This window comes from Apteryx mantelli, chromosome 3 (genome assembly GCF_036417845.1).
Source record: "Apteryx mantelli isolate bAptMan1 chromosome 3, bAptMan1.hap1, whole genome shotgun sequence".
Lineage (NCBI taxonomy): Eukaryota > Metazoa > Chordata > Aves > Apterygiformes > Apterygidae > Apteryx > Apteryx mantelli.
In genome coordinates this window covers 92,076,046-92,103,187 of record NC_089980.1, presented here as the reverse complement: position 1 = coordinate 92,103,187, position 27,142 = coordinate 92,076,046, and the positions used below count along the sequence as shown (strand labels likewise).

Here is a 27,142-nt window from a genome sequence, read left to right as displayed (position 1 = left end):
GACTTCTGTCTCCTCTTCAGCCTGTGATCAGCTATCCCTTGGGGTGGCTGCCATCTTTGGACCGTCTCACAGCTCCTCAGCTAATGCGGTGCAGTCTATCTGCAACGCTTTGGGCGTTCCGCATATCCAGACCCGCTGGAAACATCAGGTGTCAGACAACAAGGACTCCTTCTATGTCAGCCTCTATCCAGATTTCTCTTCGCTCAGCCGTGCCATACTTGACCTTGTGCAGTTCTTCAAGTGGAAAACAGTCACTGTTGTTTATGATGACAGCACTGGTAAGGCTAAAGCGTTGGGCTGTGTGCAGATATATTCACAAAGAGGTGTGTGGGGGTCTAACTACAATATAGCTTTAAAAACTCTTAACTAAACCACAAGAAGTTCTATTGGCAAAGTAGAGTATAATAAGTACTGTGGATTTATTAGCATAAATATTCCTATATGTATGCTTCATTTGCTGAATTCTGTGTGTTTGAGGTTTCAGCTGTCAATAAATCAGTTGTGCTCTGTGTTCTCTGCAGTTGCAAACAGCTATGTCAGTTTTATTTAAAACTTAAATTTTGAAGTATTGGTAACATGAAAGAGGTACTAGTACACCACCTCAAATAGTACAGCTAAATTATATTCCTGCTTCTGGCTTTAGCTAAGCTAGAAACAAGGTAAGTAAAAGCTGCATTTGCTATATTCATCTGGAATTTCGGTGTCTACTGTTTTTGCAGAGGGATTTGCAGAAGGAGTCCTGTGTTTTGGTTGCTAGGAGTTGAAAGCAAAGGAAGTTTGGAGGCTTGTTTTTCAGATAATTCACATTAGTTAATAACGAACTCCAGACTTCCCAGCAGAAATATACCAGTTTGTCTCCTTTACCCTATTTCACCCCAAAACTTCTGTTTTGCCCTGACAGTGACATCTTTCAAAGAGGCTTGAAAAAATTAACTCTTGTGTGAGGTCTGTCTAGTGGAGGTCAGAACCAAGAGCCGGTAAGAGGAAAATTGGACTGTGTTGGAAGATACAAGGAAGCTACTTAGCCAAATGAGATATTTAACCTTTTCTGAAATGTTACTAACTTCATTCATGCCTCTTAAACTGTCATTGGCAAGAAGAAAGCACGCTGAGCCTCAAAGTTCAGCGAACTGGACGTTTGTTGATACCATTGTTATGCAACACTGCTACCTATCTAAACCTGAAATACAAAAATAAATTTAAGAAATAATCAGTACTTGTTGGTGAGGCTACCTGTAACAAGCCTCTAACTCTGCAAGATAGAGAGCAGTTACAGCAGGACATAATGCCTACTTACCATCTAAGTTCAAATAAGATGTATGTTTACCTAATAAATGGTGAGAAAGGGACAGTCAGAGATGGCAATGCATAAAACTATTCGTAACTCCTTTCCTTTCTCATGCATTAAAAAAAAAAAAAGTCACCGAAGTTTAGAGGATGTCTTTCTAAAAGCTTGTTGGCTGACTTTGTTAAAGGTATAAGACAATTAAACTTTTTAAGGCAAGAAATACCTATTTTGTTTATTAAAATTTTCTTGAGATTTTTGTATTTTTTCTTGTTCTGAAATATGACAGGAAGTAAAAAAAATCTCAAATTTTAATGAAATGGAGATTGAAAAAGTAATTTGTAGTTAAATGAAACAGTTCTATAATTAGGTTTACATAAGCTTGAAATATTTCACTTTGATTTAAATCATTGAGGGACTATATCTACGTATGTATATATTTACTACAACCAGCTTACACTTTAAAACAGCAATTCAGTTAGAAACAGTGATGTGTTTTAAGATTTTGAAACTAGCATACTCAATATTTTAAAGTAAGTATCTCCCCTTCCACAAAAAAATTAACCCCCCCAAAATGTTTTCTGGTTTAATAGCCTATTTCAAACTCCATCTTTTCTGAAAGGAAGATGTTGAACAGTCATTGCTAGATCTAATCTTCTTGTAAAGAGCATTGTGAAAATGGGGATGTAAGTACGAATGAAGATGGAGATTAAGTTTTTTTTGCATATACTGTAATCTACAGACAGTATTTTTTTGCCAGTGACTTCTGTAAACATTTAAGACAAAAATGAGCATGAGTTCTTTTAAATGTGGGAGGCTGGACTTTGAAAGCCCGAAATGAATAAGGAAACTCATGAATTCAGATTTTTAATAAGCATAAAGTATTATTTCTGGAAATATTTTCTTACTTTAAATTTATATTTCTTTTTAGAGTTGCCAGACTCTTCATAGCATGATACTGACTGTTCCCACTGATAAATAGTAATCCCTGCTACAACATCGTCTTTCTTGAAATCTATTGCTCTCTGAGGAGACAGCAAAAAAAAAGAATCAGTTTTAAAAAGGAACCCTTCCCCTTTTTTGTGGCATTTGCTGTAAGTAAATTTAAAGTCTACTTTTTAAAGACTGCCAGTTTCTCTTTGTTAGGAGCATCTCCTATGGATACTTCAAAGACTTCAAAAGCAGGACACGCTGCTGGGAAGTCCACGGCATCTCTTGTCTTTGAAGTACATATGGGAACAACTCTTAGCTATGAGAAACTGTCAGTCTTAAAAAAGTCAAGTTTAAATCTTGTTATAGCTCAGCTGCAAGCTGTTTTTTTGGAGCAGGAGAGGAGAAAAAAAAAAAAAAGCTTTTGAAAGGAAGCAGTTACTTTATCTGAGGAAGAGGTCACCCCCAGCCACGGGGTAAGACAAATATTTAGTCGTGAACCTAAGGTTGAAGCTGAATGTGCTAGTTTAAGCTAATAGTTTGAAACTAAGTATTATAAGACTCCTTATGCCATTTCAGACTTTATTTCAAATCCATTAAAATTAAGGCAATGAAAACAAAAGATTTATCACTGCATACATCTCTCTTTCTTCAATTTGGCTAGTGATTCCTTAATGCAAGACACATATCCATCTTATTTCCCCTTCCTTTGCTTCTCTTTTACTCACGCACATTCTTTTCTCTCCTTCATTGAAAAGCAGTTTAGGATGATAATGCCTGCCCTATTTAATGACAATCACTGTGTTATGGATTTCTTCTCCTCAATGGACAATTCCAGAAAGGACCCTTGTCGTGACAATAATAATATGCTGCTATGGCAGTTACATTGCTCAATTTTTTGTTATTAAAATTGATTCTTATTTTTTGACAAATTTACTTTATGTATTCCTATTATTACTTTATAAACATGAATACAGGTGGAAATGATACTTTTCTTATAGAAGGCAGAAAAAAGTGGAAAACATGCATAAACTGTGTCTGGATTCTTCTCAAGATAAATTAAATCAAGCCTAGGAAGTTGCCCATACCCCCAAATACTAGAAGATTGTGGGTTTGTTCTTGGAGAAAGTAGGAATTTTATTATTATTATTATTATTATTTTAAGTCTGAGTATCTTAATTATTAGGACTCAAATTTGATGAAATCATTGGACAATTCTTAAAGTTTTACTCCCCTGCTAAATGCAAAGATACTCCACCCACCCCAAAGCATTCTAATAACAGCAATGTCCATAGTCTTTATTCATTCAGTATGGGATACTTCTTTTTGAGGATACAGAAAAGGAAAGAGCTATGTGGTTATTTGACACCCCGTAGTCAGTAAGAGCCCATATGATTCCAGTTTCATTCCCAGGAATGCATTGGAGACTGATACTTCAAGTGCGCACTTTCACTGCCTCTAGATAGCACCATGGAGCCTTATTGCATGTATGCCCCCTTGCCCTTATGCCAGATACGTGAGTCTAACAGGTAACAGAGCATATTCCTGATGCTATGTCAGGCACTCCAGGCAAGGGCAGATGCAATCTACCATCATAATGTTTGTGTGCCTTTTAATCCTTAGTGTAGCTACCTTCAAAACATCCATGTGATGGGATGTGCAAAACAGACTTTCTTCAGAACAGAAGGGAAGTCTGGACTTGAATCCAGATTTTTCCAACGGTTGACAAGACCCCTAACTGCTGGGTGGTAATCACTCTCTTTTCGTGTATCCTCTGATAGTAGAAAGGCATTATGAGAGTAGGTTGATTAGCCTGTTTTTTCACAGAAGAAAAAGGTTGTGATTACATTATCTGTGAATCTGTTTTTGTCAATATGCCTCCACCTGACTTTTTTGCTTTAAATAATAGCTAGATCCTGCTTCCTTCTGTGATTTTGTTTCTCCCTTTGTTTTCATGTTCATGAGACTTTTTTCATGTGGTCCATCTGTTGCACAGCCTAAAAATTGGCATCAGGCTCTTGAACACTTCTCTGGCTAATTTGAAAACCTAGTATTGTTTTCTGCTGTCATTCTAAACTGCAAAAATATGTTTTTTTCAATTGGAATTTCCCATTAGGAAACTGTGAGACTTTTTTTTTTTCCTTAAAACAACTTATGGTCTCTTTGTTAATTAATTATCGCTAAACTGTCAATGCATACTAATTTAGTCCTTTGAAGAAAAGGGGAAAAATGGCAGCATGTTCAACAGATGCATGTCCTAATAGGTTTAATTGCTCTCAAAACAGTAACTTAGCTTATTCAAAATATTAAAATTTCAAGTACATATTCTAATCTTTATGCTACAGAAAGCAGATTACATCAATTCTAAATGTAAGTTTGTGAATCCCAGAATTCTGCAGCAAGGTATACACAAGCTGTTAGATGCCAGCACATTTAAATTACATATTTGCAGTGGCAACTAATGCTTTATGTAGATCAGGTTGATATAAACAGAGTTCTGGGTATTTTTTCTTAATTAACATTTGTTGTGGTCTTGGGTGAATGAGTATAAACACCAAAAATCTGTTGCATCTATGAACAGAAGCCAAACTAAAAGCTGGAAAAAAACCGACTTCAAGAATAAAAATGTTTTGTGTTGGTTTTTAGTATTGAACCATGTGGTTAAATTTAAATGAAGGAAAGAGAAAGATGTCATGTTATTGATATTTTGACAATAGTGTGTGTGTGTGTGTGTGTATAGCATTGATTTGTAAATAAAACTAGAATTTCTTCCTTGTGAAAGTATTAAAGTTTATATTATCTTATTTCTGAAGATAAGGTTCTGCAATAAAAGAGGACAGCCACTTACCTTTGCAGTTATTGTAACTTTAGACTCAGGGAAATTGCCTGTCTTGGGGAAAAATGGAGGGGGTGTGTGTGACAGCAGATGGCTAGCATTACTGAAACATTAAGAAAAAAAGCTTGTAATTGAACTAAAGGTAAAACTTGGCTCAGGAAGAAATTTTAAGCAGAATATATGCAGTGTACTCTAAAGATGAGAAAAGGTTTTTAAGAAACTTTAGAGAAAACGTAGGCTGGAGAGAAAGGACAGAAAATGAAATGGTCTGAAAAGGGCTGCTCATCTCTCTGTTTTTCTGTAAATGAATTGAGTAACACGTAAATTTATGTGAAAAGCTGTACTCCTTTATAAACATGTCGGCATAACTAGGGTCTATTCAGAATGGGTCTATAGCAGAATGGGAAAAAAAAGAGTGAAATAATTTGAGAGTGCTGCATTATTTGTTAAATATTCAGTAACAGCAGATTTCACCAGAGTCCAGGAGGCAAGACTTCAGTCTTGCTGATCCACAGTACAAACCTATAAACTGACATGGCATGCATACAGTAGAATATATTTCAGGATTGAAAGTTTGATATAGAAGGATAACATTTATTCAAAAAGAAATAGTAGAGGAAAAGGGGGAGAGATGCTGTCTTGCATCAAGATAATCTGGGGCACATGGTCAATGGTCCGCAATATGGTAGGAGACATCTTTTGGGAGCAATGGTGTAATTATTTTAAAATAAAAAAAAGGTGGAGTATTGTCACTGTAATTGCATTGCTGTGGATCAAGATCCATAACAAACCACTAACCATGAAAATTAGGTGAAGTAAGCTTTTTCTTCCCCTCCTCCTCTTTAGAATAATCTAGCAAAATTATCTAAAGCCAAGAGTTTGATACCAACATATATCTTAAATTAGGTGTTCGCTGAGAAAGAAGTACAGAAAGAACACAGTTCTTACAATGTTCTTAGAAAGACATTGTAAGTCCTTAGAATATATGTTGACTTTTTTTTTAATGCTGAAAATACTGAATGCCAATCTATGAGAGCTTCTTGTGTTATTCCTGATAGTGAAGCAATGTATGGGAATGGTAAATAATGATGTGTTATTGTGGAAGGGCAAAACAGCAAAATATACTTAATAGAATTCAAGGAAGTGGCTGTCATTAAGACTGGAATTTCTGGCAATGGAATTAGTTGGAAAGCAAGTCTAAAGCAAAGAAGATTCAGGTCAGTTGACAATTTCTTAAATAATACCAAAGTTTAAGAAAAAAAACAAAACAAAACAGAGGTTTTTTTCTTTTTGAGTAGCAAAGTTTTCATACTACTTTTCCTAGACAACACAGCAAATACAGGCCAAAGTGACCTCTTAAGATCGCTAGCAGGACTATTTCCTACCATTGCTGTATTTACTCCCCTGACGCTATTGAATATGCAGAAATAGTAAACTATAAGTTATTATTAAGTGATGCCAAAGATAGTGTTTTCTGAGATTCAATTTATATTAGATGTCAGTGAGATGGAAATTATATCTGTATAGATTTTTGTAGATATATACTCTTTGGTCTTGTGCAATTTTCGCTAGCATTTATTCTAGGTCTAGCAAGCAGGTGCAGAATCTGCAAGACTGATTTCTTTTGAAGGGTTGAGATGGGTATGCTGTCTGGAATAAGTAGACCTGTATATCCTTATGAAAGATTTAGAGGAGGATGGGATAGCTTAGCACAGCACACTAAAATAAAACATTATTTTTGTGCATTTCAATTTATGTATTGTAAGTTCAATAGTTATCTATTCTGTATTTTTTTAATGGAATCAGTGAATATCTAATAGATAGATTTGCCTAGGGGAACAAAGCAGACTTGAGGCTCCCCAAGAGTATCAGCTGGTACAGCATGCGATTCTGCTCCACATCTGTTCAATCCTTTAGTCAGACAGGGACTGCGATTGCAACTGTGAAGACATCAACATTTTAATGGAATCTTCTCATTGAGGACAAAGGGTTCTTAGTCCCTCCTAATAAACTTAGATTTTGGCAGAACTATAATAATTTAATATCACAAATAACTTTCATTTGTTTTTAGAGAATGAAGAAGTATTTCCAGACTGATTACATATTGCACAGTATCTTTTAAGTACAGAGTGTTTCAAGTGCTATGCACAGTAATTCCAAGTGAAAATACAATTAGTAATTATGTGCTAAACCTAATTACTGTATTTGGATGTAGCTGATTACTTAGTTTGGCGTATTTCTTTTCTAAGAAAGTTATTGTATCATTTGTTCTGTAAAGCTTAAAAATATTTTGCTGGTGTATGTTATATAAAAGTGCTAGAGGTAAGGAAGATTTTGAGAAGTTAATATTTCACTTTCAAAGTTTTTAAATGTTTTAGGTTATAGAGGTAAAGAATTTTTTTTTTAACTAGCAGTCTGAAGACAAAAAGGTTAAATTCAGTTATTCTTTTATTGGTAAATCAACCTTTAGTACTACTTTGAGAATAATTCTATAGAGATTAAAATTAATTAAGTGTTTGAAAAGAAAATTAAATGGTATCAAATTAAACACACAATGCATAAGTCCAGCCTATCTTTTAGGGAAACATACCAGAGGCTCCCTCTGCTTTTGCCCAAAATTGAATTTGGACTTATTTGAACAAGATACAGTGTTTGTCTTGTTATAAAAAGAAGACTATACAGTTAAAAGAAAAATGAAATAAATCCAAGTACTTTACAGAATTTTTCTAGAAGACTAGAGAGCAAAAGTGGAGATAATATTTTCAGAAATTATTGGATTGTAAGTGAATATACTCCAGAGAGTATTTTAAATTGTTTTGTTTTTGTGGCTTCATATAGGCTTAAGAATTTAAGTCTTATAGAAAAATGGCCAGGGAACTGATCAAAATAATTCTTACTTTCTTGCATGAAGCCTGGTACTTCTTATTCACTTATTTTCAAATAGGAAAAGATGTCAAAGACAAAACAATTTAATAAAAAATGAAAATGGAAACATAATCAGTATCATATCTTGCATGTACATAAATTTAAACAACTCAGAATTAGGCAAATGTACCACACTTCTACTTCAGTATTAGATATTTTGTCCTCTGGTTGGAGGAAGGTTGTGAAATATGCTTGAAACATCAAGCACTGTGTGAATCACTCTCAGTCTTAGATCAAATATTCCTATCTTCCTTTCCAGATTTTTCTTTGCTCACACACACTCTCTCTTGCTCTTATCAACTTTTGTAACAAAAAATTAACTGCTTTTGTTTCCAAGAATAAATGTGTGTATTCAATGTTATTTACCTAGCTGAAATTCCAGTTTAAAATGTTCACTTATGCTTCTTTTCCAACCAAGTCTACTCAGATCTCTAGTAAATATTATTTCTAACATAATGTGTTGTAGTTTGGTACAATAGTGATACTTCTATGATATGGTTGGAAATTGTTAAACTTCTTCTACTGCTTTTTTACATTGATTCTGACAGCTTTGACAAAAGCCATTTTTTTCCTTTTACTATTGTAGATCACTTTTTGCTCTTTATCCTCATTAAGCTACATTGCTCATAGATGGCAGTCACTTCAGAGATCATACTTCCCCCCATTAAATTAGGTCCAAGAATTTTTTTTGAAATGCACAGGACATTAATTGTCATTGCTGTCATCACCATCACACTCTGAATTAAAGCTAAAGCTTTCAGAACGCTTTTACCTGATAACCACAAAACTGAATAACATCAATATTTCAAATCATGCTTATCATAATAGTCAGAGACACATATGTAAAGGGATGTCACGTGTTGTTGGAGACCAGAAAAACATGACAATTCTTATACAGAAGGCTTAATGTTTAGCAATGTTTTCTTCAATTATATTAAATTATTTGTTGCTTATTTTCACACTTTAAGTATAGACATGAGGGAAGGAATGGATGGTTCTGTTTTTTTTGTAGCTGCTGTGTGCTGCAGCTTGTATGTATTCAGGGGCTACAAACAAACTCATTTTCTTCGTTTTCTCATGATGACCTTAAAGACCAAAATCTTTCCATGAACTTGAGGTCTTTTCTGAACTTGTACAGTGCATTGATTCCCTCTTGTGGAACTGTGTGGGATGGGGTAGAGGGTTTTTTTCACTGTAGTGCAGAAAGTCATTATTAGAACAGAATTGAACATGGGAATTGGCTGAACTGGGGTTGGCTATTTGAAACTAACTACAAAACAGGGGCACATGCGTGCTCTGACATGTGCTCACTTACATATTTAAGGAAAACAATAAAACAGATGCACTTCAATTCCATCTGGTTATGTTGAAACAGCTATAAAGTAAAATGGATTTAATATTCAGATGCTGAGACTCAAGGCACAAAAATTAAGTGATATGCACCATATCACTGTGGATATCTGGAAATCTGACTGCCTGGAGCTAAACCCATATCCCTGTTTTTCTCATTCAATGATTTCAACCCTAAGGCTAATCTCCTGTCAATGGGTTCTTAGTAGTCTCAACTTTGATATTAATTCTGATTGTTATTTTAAGTACTGCTGCTTTTTTGTATTGAGCAATTCTGTTCCAAAAGGGAAACTTGTTTTTCAGTCTAAAAGAAAGTAGTCTTTAGTCTAGACTAGACACTTTTAGATCTCTCATAATAATGATGTTTGTATCTCACATACATACACACAACACCCCCCCCCCCAGTTAAAACATATAGTTCTGCCTTTTTTTTTTAGTTTTAGAAATGAGCATTTTCCCATGATTGCAGTATTTCTCAGTATCTGCAATGAGTGCAGACTAAGAAAAACTAGAGCTGCTGTGCTCTAAGACCTCCTGAAGTCCACCACTGGTTACATTAGCATCACTTTGTGGAAGTGCAGGTCAGGGAGTAAAAGAAAAGTTCACCAACCTGGCTTCATATACTTATATCACTTTTAGGATTACAGCTGATGCTATGTTCTCCAACACAGTAGCCTCTGTTTGTTTGAGATGACATTGACCAAAGACAGAAAAGATTGCTGGTGCTAATGGTCTTAATCAGGTCCACCTTGCCCATGTAGGAAGTAAGTGTCACCCAAGGTTTGGGGACTGGACTTTTTCTCCTAATGTGCCTAGAGGGCACTAATTACTGTATCTGAGCATGGACTTGAACCCAAAAGTGCAGATATGAGGGCAAATCAGGCATTAGCTCCTTAACACTTAACCTTTAGAGCTCAGGTCAATTTTTGGAACCGAAGACATTCTCCCCCCATATATACTTTACCTTTGAATTAGTTTATTTTTAATGAAGGAAACTGTTATGCCTTTAATGTGAAAATAGACATCTAAAACATTCTCAATAATGAGCTTTGTAGCTCACGCAAAATTATCTGATTCTTGATAAATATCCAGCTGTCTATGATATAGAATAACACACACCAAAACATGTCAGCATGAGGGCAAGATGAATGCTGGGGGGCTGCATCATAGTCACAGTTATGGACAGTGAGAGAGCAAGCAAGGGAGAGGCGTAGTTCTTAGTCCTGGAAATCTTGTCCCAGCAGACAATTATGTCAGTAAGTGGGTTGTTGGCATCAGTACCATGATTCTCTGAAGTTTTGTACCTGTAGAAGAAGATTTAGTCTCAGCCCAGTCTGGACAATAAACACTACCAGAAGAATCACAGAATCGCTGAGGTTGGAAGGGACCTCTGGAGATCATCTAGTCCAACCCCCCTGCTCAAGCAGGGTCACCTAGAGCACTTTGCAAAGGATTGCATCCAGGCGTGTTTTGAATATCTCCAAGGAAGGAGACTCCACAACCTCTCTGGGCAACCTGTTCCAGCACTCTGTCACCCTCACAGTGAAAAAGTATTTCCTCATGTTCAGATGGAATTGTCTGTGTTTCAGTTTGTGCCCATTGCCTCGTGTCCTGTCGCTCGGCACCACTGTCTGGTCCCATCCTCTTGACACTCTCCCTTCAGATACTTGTACACATTGATAAGATCTCCTCTCAGCCTTCTCTTCTCTAGGCTAAACAGGTCCAGCTCTCTCAGTCTTTCCTCATAAGAGAGATGTTCCAGTCCCCTAATCATCTTTGTAGCCCTTCGCTGGACTTGCTCCAGTAGTGCCACATGCCTCTTGTACTGGGGAGCCCAGAACTGGACACAGTACTCCAGATGTGGCCTCACCAGGGCTGAGTAGAGGGGGAGAATCACCTCCCTCGAAGAAGAGGTGGATTTGGAAAAAGAAATGCTAGTACGAGAGAGCTAGCTAGCTAAACAGAAAAGTATTCTCTGATTACCGGCATGACTTTCACCCAAGAGGATGAAAATGTATTCAGTTGAAAGTAACATAGTTTTTTTTTGGCCTTTCATACTTGATGACACATAACTGTTTTTTCAACGTGACTGAAACTTTCGTTAGTGATATGCTCAGAAGAAACACATTTTTCTGAAAACAAACACAAAAAACAAGCAAGCCCTTTAGGATCAGATTATTCCTATCCATACTAAATGCTGTTTTTGAAGCACTGTACCTTCTTTAGATGTGTTTGCATGTGCCATATATGAGGGCAGTGAAGCCTGGAATTAATTCACCAATATATGGGTGAATATGTCAACATAGTCTAAGGGTGTTCTGATTTACAAACGAGTCCTTCTGTATCTCTGAAGAAGACTTAGGGGCAGTAGATCATAAAGTATGCTTTGATAAGGAGGTAAGGACAGGTAGTTGGGAGCTATAGAGCCTCTATACACCTACTCTTTTTTACCCCCTCCATCCCCTGGAGGGAAATTTTGGCATACAAAGACACTTGTAGAGTTCATTCTGGCAAATACTGTTACTGTCATGGGTGACTAGTGTATCTAGGCTTGCCCTAATGAATCCAGTTTTTAAATTTTAAGCTGAAATTATTCTAAACAGAACAGCTATACTGACAATGGTCTTGTTATATAGGATTTACTTTGGCAAGACAGCTACTGAAGCAAGCAATCAGATACTTTTCTTTCTTCTTTTTACTGATGTACTGCTATCATTTTTCTGGTAAGAATCAAGATGAACAATAGAAAAATATTTATGTCAGCATAAATGAGAGAGCTTTGAACTTCATGTCACCTCCATTGAATTACAGAGTATTTTTAATATTGCAAATGGAAAGCGGCATAAATCTCTAATGCAGGGATATATATATATATATGTAGCATTCTGATTATTGTCTAATGCCTGTGCTCCAACTACAAGACAGAAAAAAAAAAGCTAAAATGTTGGACTCTAAAGCTGGTAACAAGGAGCTGGATTAAATGTGTTTACAATAAGAAAATAAATTTTTCTGGACTAAATATCTCAAGGTTTCTTTCTTAAAGCACACTCTCTATTAAGGACATTTTGCACCATTTCAGTACCATATTTAAGTGGGTTTAAATATAACTGATGACAATTTTAAGGCTGCTTTTCATTGCCAGAATTGAGTAAAGTGATCTTAATGTAATAGAAAGCTAAATATGAATACATGAGAATGCTCCATCAATCTGTCCTTTCCTTAATTTCTATTTTCTTCTTTTCACTTTTCTTAATGGTGTTTCTGTATCATGCCATTATAACCAAAGAAGCACAGAGCAGCTCACTGTTCATGTTGTCCTGTTAGCAGGTGCAATTTCTCAAAGATTGATTTTTTTTTCTTTTTTTCTCAGTTAATCCTTCACTAGAGGTATTTTTTAAGTGGAGGATGAGGCAGATAGAACTATTCCTGAGAATTTATGAGTAATCTGTTCAGGATGTTCAAGATCTGTGAATCATTCTTTAACAATGAACTGTTCTGGCTGATTTGAAGCATGCTATCAATGCCCAATAAACTGGCATACTCTTCTTTCCTATCCATATGCTTTTCAAAGTCCAAAATGCAAGGATATCCTTCTGAGATATAAGTGGAAAAACTGGGGGAGGGGGGAAGGAGGAGAAGGGTACTGAGAGGTGTGGGAGGAGAGACCCTTCTGAAAACAGAAAAAAGCTATTCTGACAGCTCAACAAGGAAATATATTGCTATTTTTGAATTTTGTGAGATTTTGAAGATAGGATTAGCCTTGAAAAGAGAATTAGTGTTCTTTTGTACAGGAAAAGGTTCATGTGTTCAGCCTATTGCAAAGTGCATTTGCTTGCATTCTTCCTGTGCAGCACAAAGGCAGCATTAACAGAAATGATAAATAGTTTGATGAGCTGGCCAGGTGGCATAGCAATGGCTTGCAAGACTGCTGAGCTGGAGACGCAGGTTTTAAAACAAACTTGGGACTCTTGCTTCCTGGACTGGTTGAAGTTGAACATGTCGAAGAGGTAATGTGATTGATCTCTTTGGAGGAAGCTGCCAGCTGGAGAGCTCACAAACTGCTCCTTCAGGATTCTCCTTAAAGATGAATTGATGGCAGCTTCTGAAAAGAGTTACTCACACCGCCTTCTTCCCAGCCATTCAGAGATAAGACTCTATCACAGTGGCTGCTAAAAGAAGGAACTGAGAGTTTAAAGGGACAGGAAAAAGATGTCCCTGGTGAAAGAAACTGCAGGAAGTACATTTCTAAAATGCAGCAGTTATTTTGCTTCTATACTGTTGTAAAAGATTTTTCAAGAGCTTGGCTACACCACTTTCTTTTTTATCACACTGGGATCCTGTAATGAAATAAAATAAGAAGTCAGCATTTCATCTGAGGGTTGTATTTCAATTTATGTTGTAAATCAAGTTATATTAAAAATGCTCCAGGCTGAAATCTGTGTTGACAAATATCTCCTCAAAATCATGGTGAAGAAATGAATTGTTTTGTCCTTAGCTTCACTGTCCTTGTAGTTCTCCTAGTTTGTTCTTCCCTTCATTGGAGGCTTTTTACCTCTTTTTCTGATTAGAAAGAGCTACAAGAAGTGCTTTTTTGAAATTGTCCCTTGCTAATCCAGAGACTTACTTCTCAGTGTGTAATAGCTGGCTTCTCTGATCCTGAGTAACCAACTTGTCCATTTCATTCATATGACAGATGATAGCAGAGAAAGTTCCTTTGGGACTTACAGTAACTCAGAAAATTAAGAAAAATAGTTAATGTATAAATACTCAATGTTTTTTGACCTAAAGCTAGCCTGTGTCTAGCCCTTTTATCCATATACATGGAGGGTAGAAAGGTAAAAGTGCAGCCCCATAGATGACAGTGGATGGCAGCCCCATGGACACAGTAAGAAACAGTCCTCCTAGAGTCTTGGGGGCCTCAGTCATCCAAATAGGCTATAACACTATGAGGAAGAAGTAAAAATATGGATAAAAGGAATTTTGGCAACATCTGAAAAGGTAAGGCAACAAAGAATTACTTTGTGTCTTGCATCACCTAATGTATTCAGGCCTATGAGAAACAGACTAAACAAGTTAGATGTCATTTTGATAAGCGGAGGACACAAGTTTTAGTGAGGGAAGCCTTAAATGTACCTTGTCCTATAACTGACTGTAGAAAATGAAACTTCAAGTACAGATTGCTTCTATAAAGATGCTAGGAAACCCCACCCCCTGTGGCAGAAGCTATTTATATCATATGTGGATCCCCTGGTTACTTCCTAACTGTGTGGTGTTTTAATGCCCTGGATATTTTTTGACTTGTGCACCTATTTCCTACAGAAACCAGGATGTTCGGGTGGGGTGGGAAGAGGAGAAGAGTGGTGACCCCCCAGCAGTCAGGAAACCATTACTGTCCACACTTGGCCCCAGGTGCTACCCATAACATATAGTAGCTTGTTCTTTTTGGCTACATATACACCTTTTCAGTACGTTGATTTTTCTTAGGTAACAAATAATGAGCTGCTATTCAATATTTAACCTAGAAAAGGCAGAAAAAATTAAACTATTCAAAATGGTCAGACAATATTGCAGGCAAAACTGTTTCAAGTCAGGGACTTCTATCTAATTACCAGTCGCCATGAAATTTCGATCATTGATGTTGGTATGAAGGACAAAAACCCCCCTGCCTACATAAACGCCTCTCTTCCCCCGCTGTAGAGGAAAAAGAAAATACTTTTTGTATATTCACAAGTTACACTCAATCCATCAAAATTTCTCCAGTGCGGTGATGAGGAACAGAGGAAGCTGAAGGTGTTTTGCTTAACAGTTTTCTGTTTCTTTGCATGCCACTTTTTTTTTTCTGTCACTCTGGGCTGCAGTCTTTCAGGGGGAGGGGGCAGGTCCCCACCCCGGCTTGGGTCTCCCGTGGCCACAGTCCTTCAGGGGCTTACACCTCCCACCTTCCTGCAAAAGCCTGTCGCCAACCCAGCCGGTTTCTTTTTCGAGTATTTTTCAGCCTCCTTTGGGCTCCCTGTCCTCTCCCCTCTCCCCCCTGCTTCCCCCACTGTTGGTTACACTGGCCTCAGAGCCGCCTAGAACCGGCTGGAACCAGCTGCGGCTGGTGTGCGCTGGTTGGGGGCTCCCGCGCCGGCCACCTCGGCAGCCCCCTGCTTCTTCTCAGCGCCTGTGGCTTCTGCCGGTCAGAGGCAATGATCTCCAGCATGGCTCAGCTCCCTTACCTTCACCCAAGGGTAACGGAGAGGCAAAGGTAACGAGACTGCCTGTTTTTGTTTCTCAGGTTAATGAGAGGGTTTTTACTGAGGGAATTTTTTTTTTTTTTTTTTTGGCAGGAGAAATGAAATGCACCTCCTGTGCCACAGTTTTGCACTTAACACAAATAATGCATCACAAATATTAGAAACATACTGTATTTTATCAGGTCCATTAAAAATGAGGGTAGCGGATCCAGCTGTAGGCTATGTCTAGTTCCTAGTTACGGTATGGAAGGAAACATTCAGCTTTTGCTTTACGTTTGGTAGAGTTTTCTTTCAAAGTGTGAGCCACATCTGAAAAATCTGGACTAGCATCCAGACTCTCAAATCCCACAGATGTTCTAATGAGGAGATGGTATTTCTCAGCACTTCACCAGCCTCTGTTCTTACGTAGAAATAAAAGCACCACACAGAGCTATGCTGAGCATTGTATGATTTTTGTTCTGTGAGGTGTTTCTTTGTAGTAGAAGCTGTAGGGTAATTATTGTGAGAGTTATTGCCCGTGACATAGCTTCAGGATAATTCCCTGTACTGTGTGTTTTCCACAGTGCCGTATCTGTGGGACTCGGTGCAGGAGGTGGCAGCCCCTGCAAGTGAGAGATTTTTGCTCTCCCAAATTGTTCTTGAGGGAGCCTAGCAAGTTGGAAACTGTTGGATTTGTGCCAGCATGGATTTATTTTATAAGTGTGATTGAGGATGAACAAATATTTATTGTTGTGGATGGCCCAGTGGACTACCAAAGTGAGTCATTTAGTAGACTGGAACATGTTTTGTGGCCGACATAATACTGCTGGTGATGCATATCCAGGAGAGACAATGAAAAATACACTGTCAAATCCTACAAATAAAAGTTAGTGTTAACTGTAGCTGTTACTGTAATTAAATGTTAGGGTATACACTGAAATTATGGACAAGAATACTACACATTAAAAGCATAAAGTTACTTTTATATTTCTCATTGATGAGGGCAGGAGAAAAACCTTAGCTTTGAAATATCTGGAATTTATGAAGATGTGCTTTTTCTTTAAAATATGGTTTGAGAAAATTCAATGGTTACTGTGTATGTGTCTTGACAGTTAGAAGCCCTAAATATTTTTTTCGTATGCTTTCATGCACCCTTATACTGCACCAGCGCTGAGGTCCAATCAGTGCACTAGAGAGGTGTGTATTCTCTGATTTTCCTCCGCACCTTTTCAGATTCCTCTGGTTGTTTTCTATAGCATCCCTACTGCCATCATGATGTGGTGCTTTGGTGTTTTTGCTCATCATCTCTCTCTCAGATATATAGATCCTCCTAGCAAGCAATATGTAGCCCCTGCCATACACACATGCAATTGCTTTTAGACTCCAGGGAAAACCCTTCAGACTATATGGCTCAATTGTTGTTTCTATCTATCTTGTGTGTTTCTTAATGGATAAACTTCTGTACACTTGGTAAAATACTTCATAGCTATCAGAAAATATCGATTAGCAGTCTCTGTGTCAGGCAGAGATGCATGAACACATCAAGACCGATCTGCTCCATCGGTGTTTACATTATAAAAAGAAACCCCAGGCCAGCCGCCCCCAACCAGTGTTGCAGAGGGCTTTCTGTCTCTTCAGTGGACCGTAGGGTTCTTGTATGTTACATAACCAGTACCAGTTGTCTTTAAAGTTCTCCTTTTTGCTTATAGAGGTACTTTCTCAAAATTCTAACAGTTTCTAGTTATGAATCTAGAAACCTTTTTTTTGTAAATATCTGTTTCCATCCAGTGATGCCTGTAGATGCTGCCTGTGTTTTCCTCCATATCTGACATAATATTTTATGTTTAAGCTCCCAAATTTCTTACTGTGACCAGAAACCTTTTTCTGATACTCTGAAGGGATATTAAGTTCCTGAACAGTTTTGTTTTCTGACTGATTTTTTGTTCGGACACTGCACTTATCAGAGGGTACTCATTAACAGATTTTAATTGCTCTGGTATTAGTTCCTGCAACTGCTAGTCTTCTTTTTCAAATTTTGTTTGGATTTTTCCTTCCTCTGTGGAAGCCCTATCATGACAAGATTTATGAAGAGAAGGACTTTCTTTTTTTAATTCTTGAACAGGCCATTTAGGCTCATGAGGAGTACATGGTGGTGTCCACTTTGCTCACCTTCTTGAATAATGCTCTGAAATGGAACGAAGCTTGAAAGGAACTATTTAAATTGCTGACTCTCACCCCCTGCAGTCACTGTCAGCCATACAATATATATCAGAATAGTACTGCAAGACATCTACTTCACAAGCTTCTCTAATCACAAAATGCTTCTCACCATTCTGTAACAATCCTTGGACCTACAATAAAAGACCAAAACTGTAAAAAATCTGTGCAAGGAATAGGGCTAGATCAAGGGAACTGTCAATTTATAATGTCCTGCATTTATTCAGTAAAATTTTTGAACTTCTTGCACTTGCTACAGAGAAAAGCAGCCTCCTTTTTTTCATTTTTTCTGTCCCATCTTAACATTCCTTCACAGTCTTAAATGCCCTTCCTGTCTCCAAATTCAGTGATGGATTTAACACTTGAGAATATGAATAAGGCATAAAAATTAGGCACTTTGCCCTTGTAAGTAAACAATGCTTTAAAAGAACAAATAGCATGTGATCAAGAAAGAACAATCAGATTTCCTTTTAACCCTTGGGATATGAAAAATACTGAATTCAGTACTTGTATAGAAAAATTGAACTTCATGAATCACTTCTATGTCTTACGTAATCAAATTAATTTCATAATTGTTTCCGTAAACATAATAAGCTTCATCCTAAAGTGGTTCTGATTCCAGAATACTACACAAGAGAGTAAAGCTACTTCTGTCTCTCTTGCTGTTCTTGAATATTTCAGAGATTCAAGGTCTTGAAGATCTCTGTACATTCACATCCTTTTTTTTTTTTCTCCCCTCTCCAGTCTCCTAAATCTGCCACTTTTTCCCCTGTGTTATTTTTCTTAAGGGCAATGTGACTGATTCAGATAGATACATATCACCAGTACACATATTGGCAGCTCATACATCGTTTATCTGTTATACGGCAATGCATTTTGCAGCACTACCTGATTTGAACTGACTTGGCTGTTTGAAAGACTTTTTGCCTGCCTTCTGAATCATATTTGACTAGTGGAGCCTTAAAACCCTGGAATTCTTTTTTTGGGGCAGTTTATCATACTACCTGTCCCATATTGCTACTCTTGTGCTTTGTAGGAGTTCTTAAGTGGAAGATATATGGGTATTAGAGCAGGTGAGAAGCTGGCAGGACTTTGCCTTTGGGAGAGACTCAGCTTTGAAATGTGATCCTTCCCTCAATGGGAAATCTTAATTTTTTCACCTCAAGGGCACACAGTCCAGTTCAATTATTTTTCTTAACTAAAAGGAAATGGAAAAGGATTGGGGACAATCCCACCTATTCTTGCTAATATGTTATTATCAGTTATTGTTGATAGGGTGGTTAATGGCTATGGGGTATGCTAGGTTTTGTTCATTTTAAAGCTGTACTTTCAAACAATTGGCTGGATGATCTGAAAGTGATGCTAATTTGCAGTTGATGTATAAGCACTTAGTTAAAAGAGAAAAAACACCCCTTCTATATTCACATCTGCTATTCAGTCAGAAGTCACATGTGCCATACCTATTACTTCTCTATGTCTTAGCCAGGAGGGATTGGGTCTAGTCATGAGTTCAGTTTCCATATCTGTTCTGCTCTCAGCATCTCTAGTAAAGACTGCCAGTAAATGTAGTGGTGTTTCTGTGATGTGCAAGGATGTTCACAAGGAACCAGACTATGATCACTAATATTTTCCACAGTAGCCACTAATTAGCTGTCACAAATTAAATATTTTGGATACTTAAATAACTACTGACATAGGCAGCATTCTAGCTAGCAGTTCTGTCAGTGATATCCTTCTCCATAATTCCCAAAGCTTTTTTTTTTTAATATGAAATGTATTTCACAGAGTGAAGTTGCTGGTCTTCTAGATGTGAAGGTTTGTAGAAATTCATGTGAAAAGAAGATTTAAGTATAGGAAAGGAAGCTTTTAATGCTGACTTTATTTCCTTTTCTAACCAGGACAAGCAAAAAAAAATGAAGCAAACAAAGTGGGACAGATCTAAAATTAGACTTGCCAGATATAATAATCTAAATTATTTATGAGTTATTTGTGCTGAACCAAAGCTTCAAATTGACTTCTTTTAGCAAGCAATTACAAATAATCTGGAAATGTAGAAATATTTTTTTTATTTCTTCTTGAGCTAAAATATTTTATTCTCACTTTAAACTTTGGCTTGCTGTTATGTTATGTTATGTTATGTTATGTTATGTTATGTAGAAAGGACCACTATTGTTTTGCCATTATAATTTTATATGGAAAATATGAGTTATTGTATCTATGACACAGACCTGTGGATGAAGAAAATATTCCTAAACTGACTACCCAGCAAGGTTATCCTCATGGAATTTCTACCTAGCTATTCCAGAACTATGTTAGAACTCTACTATGATGTAAGTCACTGTTTCTATCTCCTGTCATATAAATCCCTCAGGGAAGATGCATTTGTGTAGAGTGCTCAAAGCTTTGTGTGGGTTCAGAGATACCTGCAGCCTTCCCCACTCTGCCTTTGGGCATAAGAGGTCTACTGGGGTCTTCTGCCAGATGCCTGTACCTGCAGTCTTAATTTAGGAAGGTTTAACTGAGTAAAATAATATAACATGTAGGTTATACTTTTTGTTCCAGATAATTTCTGCAGAAATTGTTGAAAGTGTGGATCCTAGGCAGGGTTGAAAAAGGGAAGATGATGAAACAGAAGACTGTTTTTATTTTCACATATATTCAGCTGGTCTCCTTCTGCTGGAAATGATTAGAGTTAAGTTTTAAAATGTGAAGCTTCATAACAAAAAATCAGAACTCTCTCAGTATTATGTTATTAAAAGACTACTGTATGTTGGGAAATGGTTATGTATAGAACAAAACCAAATCCTTTGTCAAAGGTTATCACAATTTCTTGCTGAGGCCATAGTATAGTTTCATATTGCATTACAAGAGCATATTTTCCTGAAATCAAGACAACTTTGACATCCAGTTGTAACCAGGAAGAATAATAAGAGATAAAATAAAGTATCAGTTTTTTTATACTGCACAACGCTCCCTATGATGGTATCATAGCATAGCTTTCAGGATTAGTAAGTAATAATAAAATTCATCTCCCTTAATATTTTTGATGTCATGAAGTAAGTAATTTCAGATGTTTGAAGCACTTCATTTAGGCCCTGATGCTGCTTTAATTGAAATCCTAAGCAGAACTCCCATTTTTTTGGTAGCTGGGTGTATTATATGTGCACTGGGAACATATGATGAACCCTGTTACTGCCACTTAGTGGAGTATTCTCCAATGCAGGAAGGAGGTTAGCACAGCAGAGTACATCTTTTTTGCCAATATTAAAACCATACCATGCACCGTCATGCTGATGTGAAACAAAAGATTTTTGGAAAAATGTTTCTGCAAGTAACTCCATAGTAAAAATAAAGTAATTCAAAGTGGAATTGTAGAGTACTGAAGACGAATGCAATGGCATGAGTCATCCATTCATCCTTTTTGCTGCTGCTGCTGAAGTCTGTTTTGTTAACTGTATAATCAAGAAAGAAAAATTAATTTAGTAGTATCATGTGGATTATATGAGAATGTACTACAGTGCTGAAATGAACTACAACTGTGTATGTAAACCTGATAGATTAGTTATGAGAATGGCTAGTCTGCTTACAACTATTAGTCTGGGATACTTCTTTAATTGAATTAGGATAGTTATATGCATTCTTTGAAGAGAAATGTCGTAGTTCTATGACAATGCTAAAGGAAGATTTAATCTTAATTTTTGAAGGTAATCCTAACTGAGGATGCTTACTGTCTGTCAATATTAAGGGAGAAAAAAAGACCTGTGATATGAAAGTACTGGGCGTGCAGATGTGTATATATATATATGTGTGTGTGTGTGTGTGTGTATATATAAAAAAATAAGATTTCTATTTATCAGTTGTAGCATACTGGGAAGAGTGAGAAATTCAGGAAATTCTGAATGTTTATAATAAACTGCCCTGCTAGCAAGGTCAGGTTTTAGTTTTAATAATTTTCTTTTCTTTTGCCTCCTGTATTTTCTTTAAGGCCTTATTCGATTACAAGAGCTCATCAAGGCTCCATCACGGTACAACCTGAGACTAAAAATTCGTCAGTTGCCAGCTGACACGAAAGATGCAAAGCCATTGCTAAAGGAGATGAAAAGAGGCAAGGAGTTCCATGTAATCTTTGACTGCAGCCATGAAATGGCAGCAGGCATCTTGAAACAGGTAATCCTCATTGTGCTTTAGATAGCTTAATCTTCTTCATCCCTAATAAATAAAAGTAATACCCAATCTTAACGACATTAAACAAGCAGGGGAATTGTGTGTCAGTTTCACTGAGGCCTAACTTAAAATCAGCTGAGAACTTCAGAGCAAATTTTTTTGGTGACTATAATGGTAGCTGCTTTCATTAAGTTTTCTAAAGAAGCAGATTAATCAGTCCATATACAGGAGGAAGGGTATTTCGCCATACACTTCATCTGATAAAAATTATCAGTGTTGCAGCTATGTAGGTTTGGTACTTTGGAGAATTGATATCAAGGTTTAAAATGCTTGTTTAGTGTAATTTTATATAATGAAGTTTTTTTTTTTTTAATTGAAGCTTCTAAATGGTGTGTTTGTAATCAGATAATTGAGATTTGAATAGTATCTTTTAACAATAGAAAACAATTTAACAATAGAAAAACATTGTTCTGATTTGGTAGGTCATTTGAATACCTTTGCAAATTAATTTCCTTACTAGATGACCACATTAAGATGTTCCACTGATACAACTAATTGATATTTTTAGAGTCATATTCTTCTTGCACCAATAATAGGAGTGCAGAGTGGCAGAATACCCCTGGATAGGTGCTCTGCAAAGGTGCTTGCTCTGTTTTGTACAAGATGAATAGGTAAAATATAGGAGAATCCCAAATATTTACTATCTGTGTACTGAGGAAGCAGATTCCACTGGTGTCTTCCAAAGCTGTCATCAGGGAAGGTGGCAAGAGATTTAAGTGGTATGCAAAGGATACAGCTAATAGAAAGCTTACTGTAAGCCTAAAGTTTGCAAAAGAGAGGTGCCCTTGTAAGTCACCTTTAGTGAACTGGCTCCAGAGACTGAGAAATTCTCATTTTTGGAAGCCATTTTTCTCATAGTTTTTTTAATTGAACTATGCCTTGTGATAAGAGAGATGAAACAAAAATGTATTCTACATTTCTAATGCTCAGCTTTCACTGACTTTAATTCATGTTTGTATTATGTTTACCATCATGCTATATCCTTTTGATTTGAAATAGAAAGTAAATGCATTCTTTAAGATTTGAAAAAAATACCTCTAATTAAAGGCACCTTGGGGGATTGTTGTGGGAGCAATTAAAATGCTAAACAAACACTATTAAACATACACGTATACTATCGTTATTAGTTCTTTATTGTGCATTGATTAAAATGCTTTTATTCATTTTTAGAAATTTCAAACTTCTGGTGGTGATGTTTGCTCTTCACTATGCATACGCCAGTGTATTTAGTCTGTTTAGCCCGAACCACTGAATGTACATTTAATTATTTTAATATCTTAAAAATGCAGATGGAAAGTATGTAATAGTGGCAGTATAAAGCTGTAACACTACCAATAAGTCTATTGAGGTACATTATTTATACTGTACCTGATAGTTTTTAGGTGGAAGGAAACTTTTCTTTCACAGTATGCAACATTGTGAAAAACAGATATGACTAGAGGCAAATGGGAACAAAGTTAAAAGTATTGTATCTTTAATCATGGCCCAGGACCTAAGGATGAACGTTATCCTCTTTAAATGAAATTATAAGCTGTTTTAGAAAACTACTCTGCTCATCCTAAAGACTATAGAAGGAAGTTGAAGGAAGAATTATTTTGTGAGTGTTTAAATCTTCATATAAATTTCTATAGCTTTTTGGCTTTCCGTTCAGCTCCAATATTTCTATGCTTCAATGTGTTTACATTTGGTATTTGTGCAGCTGAATGTGAGTTCTTGCTGTCAAAATTGACAAAAAGCACTATATTTGTTGTCACTTAGTGATACCATTCCAAATATTTACAAGTTTTTACTAAATTTGTATTTACAAGTTTTTGCTAAAAATAATAAAAATGTTTTATATGAAGATGGAAACATTTGCAAACTATTAGTTAACCAAGCTTTTCTGAAAATGGAGGGACAAACTTGGCAAAGGGGCATGACAAGGAGTTTCTTCTTGGGAGGATGATTGTTTGCAAGGATTAAGAATGAAGTTGGGGGGAAGAAAACATGTAGAAAATACAGAGAAGGAGCACTTTGAGAGGCCAGTGAAATGGGAACTACTGTTTTCTGGCCAAAAAAATATCATGAAAAGGGTGTGTGTGTGTGGGGGGGGGGGGGGACAACCATCCACACAGCATAATTAAATTAGGGCAAATCTCAGTGGTAACTGCATCACCAGGCAACCAGTGAAAACATACAAGATTTAAAGGTTAGGGAAGTACTGGAATAATGAAGGGAATAAAATAGCAATGTTTTGAAGAGAAAAAAGGAGAGAGGTGTTTTGAGAAGTAAGGAGAATGAGAGAAACAGAAAACATGGAAAACAGACAATGCATTTTCTCTGATGTTGTGCCCTCTATAGAAAAAGAAAACAGATATGGAAGCTGAGTGGAGAGGGAAGATGAAGGTTAAAAATGAATTTCGAGAGAAACTACCTGAAATGGATTTATCAATAACAGCACATAGCAAAATCTAAAATTACAGATGTGCCTAGGACACGTCTTGTGTAGAAATTGTGTGGAGAATGAAAGACCTGATTATAGGCAGGAGAACTGCAAATGTGTTCCATACAGAGAGGAAGATACCTTGGCTTTATTAAAAAAGAAGAAAAAATCCTGTGTTATAAAACCTAACAGTGGTTTTAGTTGTGCAGTTTCTAATGAAGTTGTAATATTTCTAATGAGATAATGGTTTTCATGTTTTTAAGAAAACTTAAATGGCAGTTGGCAAACTATACTACAGTTCTAAATATTATTGTAGAGTCTGGAATTCACAGGTATAGGCATCCTTTGGAAAAGTATTGTTGCAGTTTTTGCCCAAGTTTCTTATCTAAAATATTATAAACTTTGATCTGCAGCTGGTATTTCAAATTTGTTTTTACTTTTCACTTTTCTTTGGAAAAAAACATATAGACTAGTCAGTTCTTCCTTTCTCAGACAATGTCTCAAGTAAAAAAGCTTCCACAACCTTAAACCTCTGAAAGTTCTTTTGCATAAAAATTTTGCCTGCCGTTGTGACAATTGTACAATAGTGTGCTCAAGGAGGTGTGACTGGTAGAAACGTAATGAAGAATTCTATTGATAATTCCTGAAAGGAAGTTGTGTAGCTTTGCAGTGATAAAAAATCTGTAAAAAATATGTAGATACTAAAATGGCTGAATAAATCATATTAGACTAAGACAGGTTTTGTGCAGAGTGAAAAGATACCGTGTTACATACTTTTCAGTTGAAGGTGCCCTTAATGAGTAGGAATGATGAGACATCCCTAGCTTATTGCTTTAAAATTGTGTCTACAAATAATCGTTATTCTGTTGACAAAAAGGTACGGAAATTTTAAAATGCACTGCTGATCAGAAGCTATTTGATATTATATAGTTAGCAAGACAGATGCAGGTACTTGATAGATGTCAGAGTTTAATGAGTAATAACATGAATATTTGTTCTTTTTCCTGAACTAGCATGTATCTCGCTATTCAGAATTTGAATCAAGAATCTTTTCTTTCATGATTGGAAACACACACCTCGAAGATAACCTTGGATCCTTGTTTTAAATCAATAATACTTTTCATCAAAATAGAAAAATACTTCCTGTTAGGTTATTCTTTTTAAGGGGAGGGTTCAACAGTGAATGAAAATACTGTCAGCTCAAATTTTGTGTGGCAACTTAATGCATCCATTAGTATGTAAAAGTATAAGGCTCTTTCACATTTATTACACTAAAAAGTCTAATAATATTCTTTCTATCAGAAGATCTGGTTCATAAGTTCCTTTAATAGTCAGTAATCTGCTCTAACTGCTAAGAAATGATTTGCTTGACCTAATTTTAGTATAATTCCGAACCCTATAGTCCGATCCCAGTAGTGTTCTTCTGCAGTTTTTCATTTCCCATGTAATGTGATAAAAATGTATTATGTGATCTCAGAAACATTAATCTTTTGTTTATTTTTTTAAGGCTTTGGCTATGGGAATGATGACAGAATACTATCACTATATCTTTACCACACTGGTAAGTGGCTTATAAAAACATACTGATGACATCTAGCAGAGACGTTACTTTTGTTAATTATATTACTTGACAAAGTGAAAAAGGTCTCTCTGGAATGGGGTGTGAGTACAGGATGTTTTCTCTGTTGAATTTTATTACATTCATTGAAAACTCATAAGGATGGTTTAATCATTGTTCAAGTGTGCCCTGGAAACTTGCAGACTGGAGAAAACTACTGACTTTGCAGCAATTTTTAACTTTCAAACATGGCCAAATGGATAATTCATAATTTCTTTCTATTATGAATTTTGCCCTTTTTCTCTTTTTGCTATTTGTATGTGAAGATTATGATATTTTAAACTTACTCATATATTCCAAATTGCTTATCCATAATTTCATAAGGTAAGTCTTCACTGTCGCATGATTCCTGAATGATTTGGTATGAATGTTAGCAATCTTTTATTTAATCTTTTATTTAAGCTCCAGTAGAGCTTGCTAGACTATGAATTATGTGATATTCTTTGGTTTCCATTGAATAAGTAACTAAGAAGGAATTTGATCACTCTTGGAACCATCATACTTAAAAATTACTTTGCTTGTGCTCATATTTAGCAAAATACTAAGAATTGAACATTTAAAATATGAATGCTCTTCCAAAGCATAACAAAAGTACTTCAGCGAAAGTTTTGTTTTTTTTTTTTACTAATCACCACGAAGCTTAACTAAGAAACAGTTTAAAAGTTTGTAAAATAATACTCTAGAAATGAAAGTTATGTGCATTTCTCAGTTTTCCATTGTATTGAAATTTGCCTATTTAGATGGCAATTCAGTAAGGTTCTTAAAATACGTGTCATTTCAAGCATCAGGCAGATGTGCCTTGGTAAAACCACGCTTAAAAAGACTTATGTTTAAAATCACTTATGTGCTTAAATTCTTGCTGAAATGAATCTTTTGTGGTAAGATGGACAGTTCATCTCAGAATCAGGAAACAGAAGTTCATGGAAAGCACTAGCCTGGAAATAGACCTTTTAATAGGAAACAAAGTTCATTAGAACTTTAAGAGTAAAATACCCCACACAAGTATCTCTCTTCTTTTAGAAGGGTAAGTTGTGCTATCACTTCCGGACTTTAAAGATACTGGGATTGCATGTAATAGAATTTTCCTCATTAGACTTTCAAAATGGATTCTAGATGTTGC

General features: G+C 36.2%; 1 protein-coding gene across 1 annotated transcript in view; it reads left to right on the top strand.

Moving 5' to 3' along the window:
• GRIK2 (glutamate ionotropic receptor kainate type subunit 2) overlaps positions 1–27,142 on the top strand; it is a 429,339-nt gene that overhangs the window by 140,340 nt on the left and 261,857 nt on the right. The window contains exons 3-5 of the mRNA XM_013948819.2: positions 21–278; positions 21,744–21,925; positions 25,912–25,965. Of these exons, the coding sequence (XP_013804273.1) occupies positions 21–278; positions 21,744–21,925; positions 25,912–25,965 (494 nt within the window). The remainder of the gene's footprint in view (positions 1–20; positions 279–21,743; positions 21,926–25,911; positions 25,966–27,142) is intronic.